Raw genomic sequence first — 16,954 nt, 5'->3', positions numbered from 1 at the left:
GGATTTTTTAAATCTGAAAAACAACACAGATCAGATGGTTTCTTCCCAGAGGTTTTATTCGAAACCCGTTTTATAAGCAAAAACTGTTTTAAACTAAAATGTATTGGCTTATTTTTTTTGTGCCTCTTGCGACTACTGAGTTATCTGCAGTCAAGAGGCTTCATATTTTTATTTTCGTGAATCGCTCAATACAAAGCTAAGACTGCGGAAAGATGAGTGCCACAAAACATATTTTAGTTTTATCAAAAAGCTTTGTTTGTTGGAATAATACATCTGCATCCACTTGACGGCTGATCAGCGTTATTCAGAGCCATTTAGTCGTGTTGGAAATATAAACAAATAAAATATGAAATTACGTTGATACCTACTGTTTATGATGCGTGGCGTGACTATGCTCATTTCGTTTATTTTAAAATCACATTCCTATGTTGTGTACCATTTGTTGAATTGCCAAAGGATTTAATGCCTTGTATTCTCCCCTCGCTTCGAACTAAAATTTCGCTTAATTAACAGTATTGATTATTAATTAAAACAAAAACTATAGGGTGAATCTTCAGAACAGTAAGGAGATTTCAATAGCTCTCTGATTTAATTGGACCAGGATATTAGCTGCTTCATGACTGGATCATCTGTAACGCAAGTTAATCGTTAATTATCGAAGGTAGACCCAAATGCGGTGACTAAACTCACCATCATCGTCCACTGCATTCGTGGTTGTCGCCTTTTTCTTTTCTTTGGCCTTCTCGGGCAAATCTTCTGTGGGTGCTTCTGGCAATGTGGGCGTCGGCTCGGGGATGCCAATGATTTCCTTATCAAAGTTCTCCTGCTCCAGCTCGTCGAGTTCCCGCTCGAGATCCTCATCATCGAGATCCGCGCCAAATGCCACTGGGTTGGAAATGGCATCGGAAATCTCTCGAGCCACGTCCTGCTGCTCGGCAATGTCATCCATCATGTCGTGCACCTTGTCCACATCCCTGCATGAAAGTGAAAGTTAGTATTTGGCAGTTATAATAGCACAAATCCATGACTCACATATTTTGATGGGCTGACTTGAGAGCGTCCGCGGCATTCTTCATCGTGGTCAAGACGGCAGTATTCGTGTTGGCGCTCTCCAGAGCTTCTCGTTGCATTTCAATGGTGGACAGGGTGCCATCGATCTGCTGGAGTTGCTTCTCCAGGCGCTTCTTCTTTTTGAGTGCTTGCAATGCCACTGAAAATGTGTCAAGTGGAGGGATTAGAAGGTTTCAAGGACTGGATTATACATATATTCGAACTATGATTTGGCCAATTCGCAATGCGTGGTTTGAAATTACTCTACTGCATGGCTTGTGTTTGTTTTGGGTATTAAAAGGAATGTTTATATTACGTTCTGAGCGATTTGCGGACACGTCCAGGCATCGAATGGTATGCGGGTGAAAAGGGCAAAGAGATACATATTGTTTATTGAGTTTTCTAGTTGCTAGCAGTATGGGATACTGATTAACTGGGAGGAGGCCTCGCGGCCGCAACAAAAACAAAGCAATGAGTCATTTCCCCTTGGCCCATCTAAGTGACCAACTAGGACTCCAAGGACCTCGGCGGACTGCATGCATACCTCGTTTGTTTTTGGACGCATTCTTGCGGGCTATATTCAGTTCGTCCTCGATCTTGGCCTCCAGGAACTCCTGCTTTTTGATGAGCATGTTCTCCGTCTCGCGCAGCTTCTGTATCGCCTCGCCGGTGGTGGGGGCCACCTCCTTCTTGCCACCGAACATCTTCCCGAAGAAACTCATCCTGACTGGTCTGCCTTTTCACCTGAATATAGCGAATAAATAGAGTTTTTCCTGCTATTGCGTTTCTTGGTTGTCTGGGAGCTGTTGTTCGTATGCGTCACCCGATACCGATTACCGTGTGCTATCGTTATCGCCTTTATGTATTCGCTTGTCGGAGAGGCATATTTCTCTCTTAGGCAGCTGGCCACTCTGGTTAAGAAACGCCGAAAAATAAATAAATATATTCGCAGCATTTTCATATTTTGCGCTGCTGCCAATAGCCAGATACCCGAATTTCGGGATTGAAAAGTCCCTCCTGACTTACGGCTGACAACTAACCAGGGTTTAACTGAAAATGGCCAACCGCACGGTGAAGGAGGCCAAAAACGTGCACGGAACGAATCCGCAGTACCTCATCGAGAAGATCATCCGCTCGAGAATATATGACTCTAAGTACTGGAAGGAGCAATGCTTTGCCCTGACGGCGGAGCTTCTGGTAGACAAGGCAATGGAGCTGCGATTCGTCGGAGGTGTCTACGGCGGCAACATTAAGCCCACCCAGTTTCTCTGCCTCACTCTTAAGATGCTGCAGATTCAGCCGGAAAAGGACATCGTAGTGGAGTTTATCAAGAATGAGGAGTTCAAGTACGTGCGAGCCCTGGGAGCCTTCTATCTACGGCTTACAGGAGCCGCACTGGACTGCTACAAGTATCTGGAGCCGTTGTACATCGACAATCGAAAGCTGCGGCGTCAGAATCGCGCAGGCCAGTTCGAGATTGTCTACATGGACGAGTACATAGACGAACTGCTGCGCAACGACCGTGTCTGCGACATCATACTGCCCCGCATCCAGAAGCGTTCCATTCTAGAAGAGAATAACGAAATCGAGCCTAAGGTGTCTGTGCTGGATGAGGACTTGGACGACGAACTGCCCAGCGATGAGGAGAAGGCGGACGAGACCAACCGGCCTAAGGAAAATTCTACATCAGTGCGACGACCGCGAAGAGCTCGCTCCAAGTCCAGGTCACGCAGTCGAGAGCGCGAGCGGAGATCTGGGCAGGGCAACAACGCCCGCTCTCGGGATTACTACGACGAACTCGAAGACTACGACCGCCAGCGTAATAGGGTTCGCAATCGGGACATCCACAATGAGGACTATGACAGTCGCCAGACCAGTGGACGCCAGGATCGCGAGCGAGAGCGTCAGGATCGCGACAGAATAAGAGAGCGCGAGAGGAACGGGGAAAGAGATCGTCGGGAAAGGGAGCGAGATCGAGAACGCGACCGTGGCCGTCATGATCAGCGGGAACGAGACTCGCGAGGAGAGCGCGAGCGACGACGCTACTAAAATAAAGAATTCATTGAATTAACTAACCAACCAGTAAAAAGTCTCAAAAAAATCAAACCTCTCTTAATTCGCCCCAAGTTGGCATCCCTAGCAGTAAGAATCGAAAATCGAAATCAAAACAATAACACAGAAGAAGAAGACAATCAGCTGTTGCTGCTTGTATTTAGAAAGTTTCGAATAGCAACGTCAACTGCGGGAGGAGAATCCAGCCAGCTGTGCTGTTGAATATAATACATGTAACAGGGTTTAAAGCAACGATAAATCCGCGTTAATCAGCAGTAGAGCAGCTGAAGCTTCAGTATCTAAAAACCCGCCGTCGCGTTTGGAAGACTTTCAGGGAAACTGCGCAGCGTTCTGGTGAATGAATTGCTAATTCCATTATCTCCGGCAGACTGGTGGAAGCCAGACGCATTCCCGAGTTCCCTTTGCGATAACTACCAAATAGGGAACGGAACGGCATAATGCAACGCTCTGACACGGAGGCCTTGGTGGCCGATGTGGAGGCTGGCGGCGAAGATACGGCGCCACGCATACTGGACGCCTCATCTGCGACCAGCAGTGAGCAGGTGGACCCGTCTCCGGTTCCCCCGCCTCATGACTACAGCAGCTACCGATGGTTCATCCTCGAGCCCGCAGTTTTTTTAATCTTCTTCGCCAGATATTTAATTGGTATGACGACTACAGAGCAGTAAATCCGGTTGGGTGCATCATTCAATTAACTTTGTGTGCGTTTTAGGGGCGGTTTATCAGAATCAAATCCTCTACCAGACCTGCATTACCATCGAGAAATTCAATGCCACGCAATGTGAACCGTTGCTGGGCATTGATCGCGGATCGGACGCGGATAAAGTAAGTGTATAATTCGACCCATAACCATATAGTATACACATATCATAGAGCCTTGGTATCTGTACTTTGTGTAGTTGCTGTTCTCGTGTCTGGTTTTGGTTTAAACGGTTTTTATCTCTGTGGAAATTGTTTTTGCTGCTTTGCTGGGCGTTTCGGTTTGTGATTCTATGAATAGCGGCGATGAGAAAAATATAAATTTTCAACAAATTATTTAGTAACTATAAAAACAGTTTGTTACAAAAGTAATTTATCGCAATACTTCTTTGTTATTAAGCTCTGCTGAAGAAAACAATGTATTTAGCATTTGGCTCGCCGAAATTAAAGCATTCTTCGAAGACGTACCTACATATTCTTAGTGCTTTTGTATATCAGCATCTGACGTGACAAAGCATTATACATTTAGCAAATCGTTTTAATCTATTGCAAAAATTCCATTGTTTTGAGCCTAGAGATAAGGTAATTAGAACGGCAGCCAAGGCTTACAGCGGCCGCAACAGAAGTAAGCAAAATCCTTTGTTACTGCATTTCGAAGCAGTATCGGAGTATTTGCTCAGGAAAGCGTTTAAATTATAATTGCTCGTACGCGATATGGCATATTGACTCATCCATTCAAAACGTGATAAAGAGTTATTCAGTGCACTAAAGTGAACTTGTGTTTTTTCAGGAAGTCGAAGTGATAGTACAAACGTACTCTGCAAATATTATGATGACAACCTCTTTGCTAGAGAGCATTATTCCAGCTTTTGCAAGTCTGTTCCTGGGTCCCTGGTCCGACAAGTTCGGAAGGCGGCCAATCCTGCTGACCACTTTTACGGGTACATTATTACCAGTCAGGCTTTCTAAATAATTGTATAATTACCTCTAAATGTTTTTAAAGGCTACCTCACTAGTGCACTCATACTGACGGTACTCTCCTACATAACAAGGTCCACGAATATAAGTCCGTGGTGGTACCTCCTTTCCTCGGTTCCTTCCGTCCTAAGCGGTGGAACGTGCGCCTTGATTACGGGAATCTACTGCTATATATCCGACGTGGCCAAGGAGCGAAAGAAGGCTCTGAGGTGAGTGTGGAGCCTAATTTATCCATACAACGAATGCCATTTCAACTTTTTCCATTATTTTAAGGATGGTCTTTAATGAGGCTTCCCTCTGTGCTGGAATGATGATGGGCAATGTGGCCAGTGGTTATATTTACGCGGCCACAAATGCACTGGTGTTGTTTTCCATAGCTGGAAGCCTTATGATGCTTGCCTTGATGTACGTGCTTTTTTTTGTACCTGAAAGCCTAAAGCCAGGTGACATACACACCGGAGTAAGTGGTTTCTTTAGCTCAGAGGAAACTAGTAGCTTAACTCTCATGTCCTCATTCTAGTCGCGAGTCCGCGAGTTCTTCCGTTTCGATTTGGTCAAGGACCTTATTCACACCTGCTTTAAGAGGCGACCCAACTTTGATCGCGCAATCATCTGGCTTACTATGATTGCCCTAACGATAGCCATTTTTGATATGGGTAACATAACTCAAACTTAAGACCCCTTAATATATATAATATTTATAATACTTCCAGAGGGAGAAAGCACTGTAAATTACATGTTCGTGCTGGATAAATTCAACTGGACCATTAAGGACTTCAGTCTATTTAATGCATCCCGCATCGTGATCCAGATTGTGGGCAGCATCGTCGGCATGGTGGTATTGCGCCGCGTTCTGAAGATGTCCATTATAAGCATGGCATTGCTCTCCTTGGCGTGCTGTGTTCTGGAGAGCACGGTGCGGGCCACAGCTGTCTACTGGCAGGAACTGTATCTGGGCATGACGCTGGGCATGATGCGGGGCGTGATGGGACCTATGTGTCGTGCGATTCTCTCGCATGTTGCACCCGCGACAGAAGTTGGTAAGTGGCCCATAGAGCTTGGCGTAGCCCGGAGATACCATCCATTAACTAAAACCATGTGCAACAACTTAGGCAAGATTTTTGCACTGACAACCTCCATGGAATCGGTTTCGCCTCTGGGCGCTGCTCCTCTGTACACAACCGTCTACAAGGCAACGTTAAAATATTATCCCGGAGCTTTCAACTTTATCAGCGCCGTTCTCTACTTTGTGTGTTACATTCTGATAGCGTAAGTCCTAGCGAACACATTTCAAGTTCATATTAATGGCAATACCTTTAAATGCAGTGTGATCTTTGGCATCCAGAAATCGATGGGCAGCAGCAGTGTCTACCAGGCCATAGGCAGTTAACCAGCACCTCAGCGCTCTGACTAAGCATTAGTTAAATTTTCTGCATGCGCTGGAAAGAGCGCTCATTTCAAAAGATTGGAAAACTTTCTTGTAAATTAATCTAGTGTTTGTACTCCTGGTATCTGCGCAAGTATTATTATGATTTTTACCCGTGTACATGTATCTGCTATATGGACTATGTTTGCCACGTGCAAGCATAATAAAGTTAGAATCTAAAGATTTAAATGTTTGCAGCGTGAGAATAAACTTTAAATGCATCGAACATTATCGGATTATGGGTCGCGGAGTGAGGTTTCTCGATACGGAGCCGCTCGAACGGGCGGTTTGGTGTGCTCAAATTGGCAATCGCTCGCTTTGTTTGTTTACGTCGTCTATTTCAGCTGCTCCCTCCAGTTAGTCTATCACTCGAGTTCGGCGCGCGCGGAGGTTTAACACATAACCGCTCGATACAGTGCTTGGCTGAACGAATCGCTAATTCCTTTGTCTACACGATAATTGCTGCGATCGCTTTGTTGCATTAGGTGAGCGGTCAAGACCGTGACCGCCACTGAAGCAGAATGCCCAGAGATGATGAGGAGCCAATCATTGGCGGAACTGATGAGCCGCTGGACACCGAAGTGCACTCCCCACCCACCAATCGGATTTTTGGTAGCTGGCTGAAACGACCCCGCGCGCTTATTTTAGAGCCAGCCGTATTTCTGGTTTTCTTTGGCAGATTTCTAACAGGTGTGTATAGATGACTGAATGTGTGGTGGGCGTCTATAACTCAGATTGTTTCCATCAGATGCCGTTTACCAGAACCAGATACTCTACCAGACCTGCGTCACGGTCATGAAATATAATGCCACCGAATGCGAGCCATTTCTCGGTACGGATCGTGCCTCCGATGAGGTTAAGGCAAGTTGAAAATTATAGGCGTATACGTAGTTTTATACATTAACATTAATGAGTGAGACTTCGGTGATTCTATAATTGCATTTCAATTAGCAGTCATTGTTGTGGGAAAACGATCTTCGATTTAGTTTATTTTATTTACATTTCAATACAAGACCCGTTGTTATTGTGGTTTTTTGTGGTCATGTGTAATTTGTTCCATGTGTATTTCCAAAACATCTTAGTTGTGCAATGTTTTGATGCGGATTGAAAACTGTGTATGTCTTTATAGTTTCCATTACTATGTTTCCGTTCGGCTTGTAGCTATAGTAAACTTATACTGGAGAACTTTTGTTCCACCTTTATCTGCTTATCAGTTGTCCAAAACAAAAGTAAACCCAAATTTTTTATGACTAATGGCTCGTCTTATCACAAAAAGTTATCGACCGCAGTATACAAATGGGCAGTGATATTTCGACATGCATGTGTGCAGATAGTTAAGCTGGCCAAAACCCCTAGTGAGTCATACAAACGTGACGACAGGCTGCCGTGCTTATCAGCAGTAGAGAATCCCCTATCAACTGAGTTCCCGTTTTGCAGAAGATCGAGGGGCAAGTTCAGGAGTATGCCTCCACCATCACAATGATAAGCTCAATGCTCGAGAGCACCGTTCCCGCCGTAGTAAGCCTCTTCCTGGGACCCTGGTCAGATAAGTTCGGCAGAAGGCCCATCCTGCTATCCACATTTACAGGTGAGAATACCATATGAATACCCCTCGATCTAACGAGCTCTATAAAGTATCTGATTTATTTTGCAGGCTACTTTATCAGCGCCATCATCCTGGTAGTTCTTACTCAAATAACGGCCGCCGTCAATATCAGTCCCTGGTGGTTCCTATTGTCCTGTGTGCCGTCGGTGTTTAGCGGAGGCACCTGCGCCCTCATCACCATCCTCTACTGCCATGTATCCGATGTCGCCACCGAGAATAAGCGAGCCATGAGGTGAGTGGATGTCCAAGACAGGCGCTTCATAGATTTGAAATATATCAAATAAGATACTAATAATACTCTTTTAAAGTATATTGGTAATGATCGAGTTACTCCCTTTTTGTTCACTGATTAAATACACATATGGTAGTAGGGGTAGCTATGATCCCGTCGTCTACGTAATCTTATACTACTTTTATACTACTTATACAACATATTATAATGGAATGTGTGTTGTAAGAAATTAAGTTCAAAGGAAATCTTATTTGATTATCGTTTTACCATTTGTTACTATCTCATACTCACAAATGAATTTCGTCCAGAATGGTGACAATGGAAGCTGCCCTCGGCCTGGGCATGCTGGTTGGCGGAGTGGCTAGTGGATACATCTATGCGGCTACTGGAGCTTCAACACTCTTTATCTTGGTGGGCTCCATCATCTCCATTGCGCTCATATACGTCTACTTCTTTGTGCCCGAGAGTCTGAAGTCTGAAGATTTGCAAAGTGGGGTATGTAATATATGTTGTTTATCAACTGTCAACTGTTGCTAAATTACGCAATTATCGGCTAGTCCCGTATCCGCGAGTTCTTCCGTTTGGACCTAGTTAAGGTCCTCGTAAGGACCTGCATCAGGAAACGCGAGAACTACGATCGTGCTATCATCTGGTTTGTGATGATGTCGCTGACATTGTGCGTTTTTTCCATGGGTGAGTGAAGTTGAGAGCGATGCTTGCTCCCGGCGAGGAACTGACATATCGGTCCAATTCCAGAGGGCGAGTCCACAGTTAACTACATGTTTATGCGGAAACAGTTCGACTATACAGTCCAGGACTACAGTGTGTTCAATGCGGCAAGGGCGGTCATTCAAGTGGTTGGCAGTACCATCGCCATGATCCTACTGCGTCGTCTTCTTGGACTGTCCACCATCACGATGACCCTCCTAGCCTTTGCCTGTTGTGTTCTTGAGAGCACAGTCAGAGCCACGGCCGTATATGGCAGCGAGATGTACTTGGCCCTCATAGTGGGCATGATGCGGGGCGTCATGTCGCCCATGTGCAAGGCCATCCTGTCGCACGTGACTCCCAGCTCGGAGTTGGGTGAGTCCGAGGGATCACAAGGACCTTCTTTATACTAAAACCTCTTCCACTCATAGGTAAAATCTTTTCCTTAACTACTTCCCTGCAGTCCATCTCCCCTTTAGGAGCGGCGCCTCTCTATACGGCCGTATACCAGGCCACAGTCGACTTTTATCCGGGCATCTTTAACTTCATCAGTGTGGGACTGTACTTCCTGTGTTACTGCATGTCGGCGTGAGTGTTCCTTATGAATCCCGAAATCCGAAATTTGTATTATTCCTACAACCTCCCATTGCAGCGCGGTCTTCGGCATTCAAAAGTCAATGGGCAGCAACAGTGTTTACCAGGCCATAGGAAGTTGACCTAGAAAGACATAAGGCATTGGAATAGAACCCAATGGAGGTGTGAACCATTCACAGGCCAGTGTATCAATATGATGTTCAATACGTATGTACATATATAAGTATTATTGCGGAGATGTATTTGCTTGGCCAATTAGGCTAAGCCCTTACCAATGTAAATAGCAAGCTGTAGGGTAGGAATTATTAGGTCAGCCATAGAACATTCACCAAAGAGTTAGGTTTAATTAATAAATATATATTTTTATTTTGTGAAAATTTATTTTGTAAATGAACTGGAGAAAAATGGTAAAATATATTTTCCAATTTTTTATTTTATCTTGAAGTTCCCCGGCTATTCCTGAACTCTTAAACGACGAAGATATTTCATAAATTCTATTGAGATTGGGTGTGCCAAAACGTTTGGGACATATCCATAGAAATTGGCAATACAAATAAAGTGTATTAACTTTCTAGCTTTTGCGGTTCCCGAAATCTCGACGTTCATATGGACGGACAGGGCCAGACTGAGTCAGCTAGTGATCCTGATAAAGAGATATTTCCTTGTGATATTTCCTTTTTCAAATGATATTACCCAGCTAATGAAAGTGTGAAGTGGTGCGATTTTTTAATTGACTACTCTAAGAGTATAGCTTCATAAATAGCTAGGTACAAATTTAAAACAAATTACAAATAATTTAACATATTAACAAACAAGTCTAAAGATCCATTCGTTCATTTTATATGACTCATCTACAACTGATGAACCCCAAAGTTAGGCGCCTGCTTTCGGACTCGCATCTTTAAATTCGCTCCACTTGTAAAACTTATTGCTTGGTTGGTTGAGGTGATCACGTGCTAATTTTGCGGTCGCCGCCTCACTTGAGAACCTTGGCGTAGTGCTGCTTGTACCTGTATTTGATCCGCAAGACATATCTGTGGAGGGGGAAATCGGGGAATGTGTGATCAATTAGCAGGCTTGCAGAGGGGCGACTCAGGGCGCTAGGCTCACCCGATAAACACGAACGAAAGCAGGTACAGGAACGAGCTGACGAAGTTGAACAGACCCGGGTAGGTGGTGAGCGATTGCTTATAGATGAGGGTGTACAAGGGTGCCGCCACTGCAATTAGCAGCAAAAGAGTCAGTAAAGTAGTCAACAATCAAACGACACTAGCCCCGCTTACCGAACGGCGCGAACGACTGCAAAACATTCTTGATGGAGAAAATCTTGCCTGCGGTGGGGGAGAGGTAAAATAGTTAAGTTAGTTTTCTGGAAAAGAACAGCTGTGCTTCTGGGCTTATCCCGTGGCAATCAATCACGAAACTCACCCAGATCCGAGGGAGGCACTATGTTCGATACTATCGTGCGGCACATGGGACCTGAGATGGAGCGGAAGACGCCCAGGGTCACCGAAAGGTACATGTGCCAGGGCATCGTTGCAAAGCCCTTGGCCAGGTTGTTCAGAATCTCCGAAAAGAAGGCAAGTAGTGCCAGGGTCACAACCGACAGGCGAAAGACCTGTAACGAAAGGAAACCGCAATCATATGTATACCGAATGCCCCACGTTGGGCGCCATTTTAAAAGCTCACCTTCCGCAGAATAAGAAACCCGATGAGTGCGCCGATCATGGGAATCAGGTGGCTGACCGTCTCGAAGAACGTGTAGTCCCGCACGGTCCAGTGGAATTTCTCGCGGACGAATAGGTACATCACGGTCATCACTCCATCTGAAAGCGGTTGACTTAATCAGCTAAGAATTAATAGAAAGATCATGCCAAGCCTCACCGAATACAAAGATGGACAGAAACATGGCCAGGGTAACCAGCCAGATGATGGCGCGCGCGTGATGATCGCGTCGCTTGAAGCATGTGCTGATCATGTCTCTGATGTGGACCATACTGAACAGACCCGCCTTCTTGGCCTGCTCTTCGGCCTCCTGGCGCTTGCGCTCCTCCGCCTTCTGAGGCAGCCGCTCCACATACTTTGCCAACAGGTCTTCGTCGAAGCTCATCGCAGGAGTTGCCGGTGTGGGCAACTCCATCCTCTTCTGCTTCTCAGGGTCCTCATCGTTCATGAAGTTCGGTGGACAGTCAATCCCAACGCGGTCCAACTGGAGGTCACAGGCGGTTATAGGCACTTTGTTTTCGATGCACTCCTTTTCCCCCTTTGCAGCCATCGCATTCTTGGTCTCCTGTTCCTTATGGTAATGCAAGCTCTCCGGCACAAAGAAGATGATGAATAGCGTTGCGAAGGTAACGATGCAGCCGGAAAGGCCGATGGTCGCCGACGATCCTACAGCCGCGTACACAAAGCTGGACAACAGAGATCCACTTGTCAGCCCAATGAAAAATAGCGACTCCATGAAGATCATGCGATAGGGACGCGACTTGCAGTCCGTGATGTCCGAGATAAAGCAGAAGGCGGCCACCGAGAAGACGCAGTTGCCGCCGAGCAGGGAGTGGGGCACTGCAGCCAGGATGTACCACCAAGGATTCACCACATAGTAGCTGGACAACTCGCAGATGGCGGCCATCATCAGGAACGATGCAGAGAATCCTGCGTAGGAAGAAAAACATATGAGTGGTCTATTTTCTTTTTCACGATCAGCGTTTGAACAACTCGACACATCTACTTTATTTGAGCTTTAACATATGTTGCACTGGAATTAAAACTCTGATACGCACTTTCTCTTCTCAAACCGAGGCTTAAAACTTTTATATACACATACTTTTATATATATAAAGAAAGTATAGAATTGATTACAAAGACTTTTCGCTATGAAATGCTTACTTAGAGAAGCTCGGTTGTGTTTACGCTTTTGCGCATTATTGTAAAACAATCATCAGTTAACACGATCGGGTAGAACTTAAAAAAACAGGTCTCACCTATCATGGAAACAATCAGTAGGGGTTTGCGTCCATAGTGATCCGACCAGGAGCCGATGAACAGACCGCAGAAGGCCGGAACGATACTCTCTAGGAGGGTGCGGGCTAGGAACAGATTGGCCACATACGGCTGCAGCAGCGTCTCAATGGCCTGCAAAGCGGAGGAGTAGGATCAGATCAGAGTGGACTTGTGGCTTCAGCCGTACTGCAACCCACATTGATCTCTGCACTGGCGTTCTTCACATCCAGCTGCTTGCAGTCGCTCTCATTGTAGTGGAATATCACCGTGCACGTCTGGTAGATGACCTGGTTGCGCTGGATAGTGCCTGACCAAGATGCCGATGTGGTAATAGATTTCAGGTAGCAAATTCGGCGGACTGCCGGGTCACTCACCCGATAGCGTGTGCGAGAACAGCAGCATGAACACAACCGGTTCGATGTAAAACATATGAAACACCTTGTCCCATTGCAGGTTGCGAAGCTTTTCCAGTGTAAACGCATTTGAAGCCTTCTCGACCATGGTTATTTCCTTAGTGGACCTTTTTTGAGTACTTCAATAACTTCAATTGCCGAACTTGTTGGCTCCACAGTGGCTCATTGCAACCACTGTCACGTAAGCGCAGTTCCAACGAGAGGAAACCCCCCAGATTTATGGTTTACTAATGCCAAGTTCGATTATAATTAAAGCTTTTGAATGCCGCGGTAGTCGGAAACACGAAACCGAAATCCACTTCCAATCCGACGGCGACGATACAAATAGAGTTTCGTTCTCGAAATGAGCGACTACCGCGAAATCCGTGTGTTTTTATAGCGGGCCTCTCGGCGACGGAGGAACCGGCAACACATAGGCACTCTCCAGGTAAACAGTCGCACTGGGGAACAGTTGTTCATCTAGGGCCGCATCAGTTCCAGCGGCCAGCTTTGTTGGATTCACGTGAAATTGCATTCCCCGGCGGAAAATATGGAAAAATATGGGAAAATTTGTCGCAGTTATATGCCGCTTGGCCAGATTCGAGTCCAAGCAAATGGAGCTCGGTCAAACTGCATTCCGGACTGGCCAAATGGAGTCGGAGCCCAACCTTACCAGCTCAACTCACTGAAAGTTGGGTAGGGGAAACGTGAGAAACGCAGCTTGGATGCTTCGTTTGATTTCATCTTTGGAACGTGCAAATGAGTAGCACGAGCCGGAGCCATGGGAGTCTGAAAAGTGGTTAGTAGTTTCACAGACCGATGCCCGAAATAACCGGAGAGAATTAGCGATGAAATAAAGGTATTTATGCATTTTTTACCACATGTAATTGTTTTGAAAAGTCTATGCATCGAATGGCTTTTATTTACTTCCACTGTTTTTATCAGGAAATAAACCAAATAAATCGCAAAATTGAATATTAGGCTTATGCAAGAATAAAATACCATAGTAATAATTGTATTTGATGTTGATAATTTTGTACATTCGTTTTAATTGGGCTGATGACAATTCATGCGATAGGGTCGGCTCCAATCCACACGGAGATGCAGGGATTTCGTTCTGCTCCGTTGGGGCACTAAATTCGTGCGTAAATTGAGTTTCATTCGGTTTTCGCGTATGGCGACCATAATACCGATCTTGATCAAGGGTGTAAAAAACCTGGCGACTAATTTAAAATTAGCGAGTGGAATTAGCGTTCGCTCAAATCCGTAGTTAGCACCAGTCGTTGGGCATACAAAAGTATGCACATCCTAACATTTTTATAGATATTCCGTAAGAATTGTCAAGTGACTCCGCACACGCCACAGCTTTGCTGCAATAATAACCCACATTTTTGTTAATGAGAAAATATTTTGCTTCTGTAATTAAACGATTTTTCCCCAGGGAAGGAGAGTAAGATCTCCAGATACTAGCCAAGCGCAATTCCAAAAACTCTAATCTCCGCATGAATTTGTATAGGTTACTGCGCCGCAATTGAGTATGTAAATAAGTTTGAATAGACGGATGAGTGGACTTTGCGTTAAGAGGTAGTCGAGGGAGTTCCCAAAGGCAGTCCACCGTGTAACTGATAGCCAAATCTGGGCATGACTGGCGCTTTCTTCCATTCCTCTCGAAACTGTGATTCGGTCATAAATCATTTAAAAACCGGCTCATAGTACGCCTGATTTCTCGAGTTTTTTTGCCAAACCGTGCTGAAAAATTGCACATATCGAGTATATTGGAAAGTAATCGTATATTGGTCAAAGCAACGTACCCCAGCAGAACAATACCTATGCCAAATAAAAAGGCGCTAAACACATTGAAAATGCCCGGCTCCGTGTTCAGTGTTTGGGTGTAGATGGCAACGTACAAAGTGGAAGATATGAGGGGGGAAAGTGCTTGCGAGACCCCAAGCAATGCGAAGATTTTACCTGGAAAGGGAAACCACAGAAGTGTGTGAAGAACATCGCCATAAAGTGCCATCTATACTTACCCCGTTCATCAGCCGGCAGCAGATTGGTGATCATGGAGCGGCACATGGGGTTCGCAAGGGACTTGAAAACCCCCAACCCAATGGCTACGTAAATCTGCCAGCTCTCCCAGGCGAAGCCCTTCATCAGGCTGCTGGCGCAGTGGCTCATCAGAGACACCATTGCCAGCCACAGGACCGCCGACTTGGTGCACTGCCAGTCATAGGGGTAGGTCAGGAAAATGAGTCAGCACCACATACGTGTACTACTCACCTTGCGGAGGGACCAAATGAAGAAAACTCCTCCTGATCCAGCCACTGCCGGGACCAAAATGCCGACGGTCTCGTATTCAGTGAACTGCTTTACGGTCCAATGGAACTTTATCCTCATAAACTTATAGAACACGGCGTTGCTGCCGTCTAGTGATAGAGCACAGATCGCAAAATTAAGTATTTCAAACCGAGACCTTTGCCAATGCCTATCCGCAAACAAGGGACGAGGCAATGAATGACAACCCCCCATTTCAGCGTTTCAATCAAATTATGAAATCTTAATGTGCAAATGCGGTATAGGTAGTTAAACGTTTTCAGGGTTTTCCCGTATGATCACCTCGACTTTAAACGACGCTTGCATGTTAAATTATAATTTTTGGAACTTGCCTGATACAAATGCAGTGAGGAGCAGTACTACCATGATGGTAATGAGCATGAAGCGATTGTGGTGCTCCCGGGGCTTAGAGCAGGTGGTCCCCAAACTTTTCAGCATGGAAACCACACTAGTGTCAGTCGATGAAGTTGATAGTGTCCTATTCGAGACGGGCAAACTCTCCGGAAGAAGGAGTGCCATCAGAAGGAGAGCCGTGAAAACGCAAGCTGCGGAAATGCTGAACACAATGTAGGCGTCTGTGGCCTCGTATGCATAACCAGATCCAAGGCTACCAAGGAGCAGGCCCACATATATGGCCAATTCATAGGCGATCATCCTACGGTGAATAAACATATATGAGTAGTAACAAATCCACTGGATTACTTGGCTAACTACCTGTAAGATCGAGCTCTGCCGTCGGAGACGTCGGCAATAAAGCAGACGGCAGCCACTGAATAGGTGACACTACTTCCCAAGCAGGAGAGCGGCACGATGGAGAGCACATACCACCAGGGACTGACAAGACCTTGGGTGTGCATGGCACAGTAGGCAATCGCAGCTGAAATGAGATACTGAAGGCCGTAGCCTGATTCACAGATTAAGAGAATAAGCATCTTCTGACTAGCGGGGCATCACACCCACCTAGAAAGGAGCCCAAGAGAAGGGGCTTGCGTCCAAAGCGGTCCGCCCAGGATCCAGCAAAGAGTCCACAAAAAGCAGGAATAAAGCACTCCACTAACCGCATAGCCAGCGTGACCTTTGCAGCATATGGTTGTACCTGCTGCTCAATTTTCTGGAAAACAGGATATTAAATGATTTGTTATTGCCCTCTCCGGAGTTATAATCTCAACCATTGTCTCATTCGTGGTGTTTTTGGTGCCCAGAAGCTGGCAAACGCTGTCCGGATACCCGAAACCCGCCGTGCAGCTTTGGTAGATTACTTTATTCTTCAGAACAGTTGCTGAAATCCGCGGGAGTATACAAAGCTATATTGATACTAATGCTCTAAGATCACTTCACTGGACTTACATGAAAAGTTGTAGGCAAAGAGCAGGATCAAAATAAATGGTTCCAGAAGATATATGCCCAGTGACTGGGGGGGATTTACTGGAAGTTCTTCATCCGCTGCAATGGCTGACGCTTCGGAACCGCGACTCTTCTCGCTACCTGTGCTGCCAACTTCCGGATCCGCATCGCCGGATCTTTGGGCTTTGGCAACCGGATTTTCAAAGGCGTGAGGCTCCTCGTTCATCTCTGTAACTCAACTGAGTCTTGAAGTTGATTCATTGCTTCCAACGAGAGGGGACAAGATTACAAATAAAGAGACGGGATGGAAGCTCTCTTTACAGGGATTTCCAGTCAGAGCGCACATGTGTACATAAAGTATGCTCTCCTATTGTGAAGTGTCTTATCATAAAAGAGCAAAATTAGTTCACATATCATTTATTCACTTTAGTATTTATTCGACTTCAATATTTTATTCTTATATAATTAATATAATAATTTATTCACTTTTATTTATTCGTTTATTTATTTATTTC

At 45.5% G+C, this 16,954-nt stretch overlaps 6 protein-coding genes across 7 annotated transcripts; 3 read left to right on the top strand and 3 right to left on the bottom strand.

Annotated features, from left to right (window-relative positions):
- Positions 1-33: 33 nt before the first annotated feature.
- Positions 34-1,903, bottom strand: LOC6541040 (charged multivesicular body protein 4c). Of its 2 annotated transcripts, XM_026978998.1 has the most exons (5): positions 1,595-1,903; positions 1,367-1,369; positions 1,033-1,210; positions 691-974; positions 34-629 (listed from the first exon to the last, which is right to left on the bottom strand). In XM_026978998.1, exons 1-5 carry the CDS (start codon positions 1,770-1,772, stop codon positions 589-591), a joined length of 684 nt encoding a protein of 227 aa, XP_026834799.1. In that variant the 5' UTR covers positions 1,773-1,903; the 3' UTR covers positions 34-588. The 2 variants fall into 2 exon arrangements, with proteins under 2 accessions (XP_026834799.1, XP_001970351.1); XM_001970315.3 differs by lacking the exon at positions 1,367-1,369 and having other exon boundaries at positions 1,595-1,902.
- LOC6541038 (pre-mRNA-splicing factor 38) lies at positions 1,902-3,149 on the top strand. Its single transcript, XM_001970314.3, has one exon. The coding sequence runs from the start codon at positions 2,107-2,109 to the stop codon at positions 3,097-3,099; it is 993 nt and encodes a 330-aa protein (XP_001970350.1). The 5' UTR covers positions 1,902-2,106; the 3' UTR covers positions 3,100-3,149.
- Positions 3,150-3,204: 55 nt separating this feature from the next.
- On the top strand, positions 3,205-6,452 carry LOC6540928 (proton-coupled folate transporter). Its single transcript, XM_001970313.3, has 9 exons — positions 3,205-3,768; positions 3,836-3,948; positions 4,613-4,763; positions 4,826-5,009; positions 5,074-5,260; positions 5,321-5,456; positions 5,514-5,840; positions 5,913-6,069; positions 6,127-6,452. Exons 1-9 carry the CDS (start codon positions 3,561-3,563, stop codon positions 6,188-6,190), a joined length of 1,527 nt encoding a protein of 508 aa, XP_001970349.1. The 5' UTR covers positions 3,205-3,560; the 3' UTR covers positions 6,191-6,452.
- Positions 6,453-6,509: 57 nt separating this feature from the next.
- Positions 6,510-9,701, top strand: LOC6542565 (proton-coupled folate transporter). Its single transcript, XM_001970312.3, has 9 exons — positions 6,510-6,916; positions 6,975-7,087; positions 7,664-7,814; positions 7,881-8,064; positions 8,373-8,559; positions 8,622-8,757; positions 8,821-9,147; positions 9,204-9,360; positions 9,425-9,701. The coding sequence occupies exons 1-9, from the start codon at positions 6,748-6,750 to the stop codon at positions 9,486-9,488; spliced, it is 1,488 nt and encodes a 495-aa protein (XP_001970348.2). The 5' UTR covers positions 6,510-6,747; the 3' UTR covers positions 9,489-9,701.
- Positions 9,702-10,067: 366 nt separating this feature from the next.
- LOC6542329 lies at positions 10,068-13,159 on the bottom strand. Its single transcript, XM_001970311.3, has 9 exons — positions 12,744-13,159; positions 12,567-12,676; positions 12,351-12,501; positions 11,251-12,021; positions 11,056-11,192; positions 10,795-10,984; positions 10,650-10,697; positions 10,477-10,585; positions 10,068-10,400 (listed from the first exon to the last, which is right to left on the bottom strand). Exons 1-9 carry the CDS (start codon positions 12,868-12,870, stop codon positions 10,343-10,345), a joined length of 1,701 nt encoding a protein of 566 aa, XP_001970347.1. The 5' UTR covers positions 12,871-13,159; the 3' UTR covers positions 10,068-10,342.
- Positions 13,160-13,697: 538 nt separating this feature from the next.
- Positions 13,698-16,875, bottom strand: LOC6540732 (proton-coupled folate transporter). The gene is made up of 9 exons (XM_001970310.3): positions 16,443-16,875; positions 16,265-16,374; positions 16,056-16,206; positions 15,810-15,999; positions 15,428-15,750; positions 15,042-15,187; positions 14,792-14,981; positions 14,573-14,729; positions 13,698-14,510 (listed from the first exon to the last, which is right to left on the bottom strand). Exons 1-9 carry the CDS (start codon positions 16,663-16,665, stop codon positions 14,453-14,455), a joined length of 1,548 nt encoding a protein of 515 aa, XP_001970346.1. The 5' UTR covers positions 16,666-16,875; the 3' UTR covers positions 13,698-14,452.
- Between the last annotated feature and the right edge of the window lie 79 nt (positions 16,876-16,954).

This window comes from Drosophila erecta, unplaced genomic scaffold (genome assembly GCF_003286155.1).
Source record: "Drosophila erecta strain 14021-0224.00,06,07 unplaced genomic scaffold, DereRS2 tig00000055-arrow-pilon, whole genome shotgun sequence".
In the NCBI taxonomy this organism is placed as follows: domain Eukaryota; kingdom Metazoa; phylum Arthropoda; class Insecta; order Diptera; family Drosophilidae; genus Drosophila; species Drosophila erecta.
The sequence above is the reverse complement of the archived record's forward strand: the minus strand, read 5'-3'. Positions and strand labels throughout refer to the sequence as shown.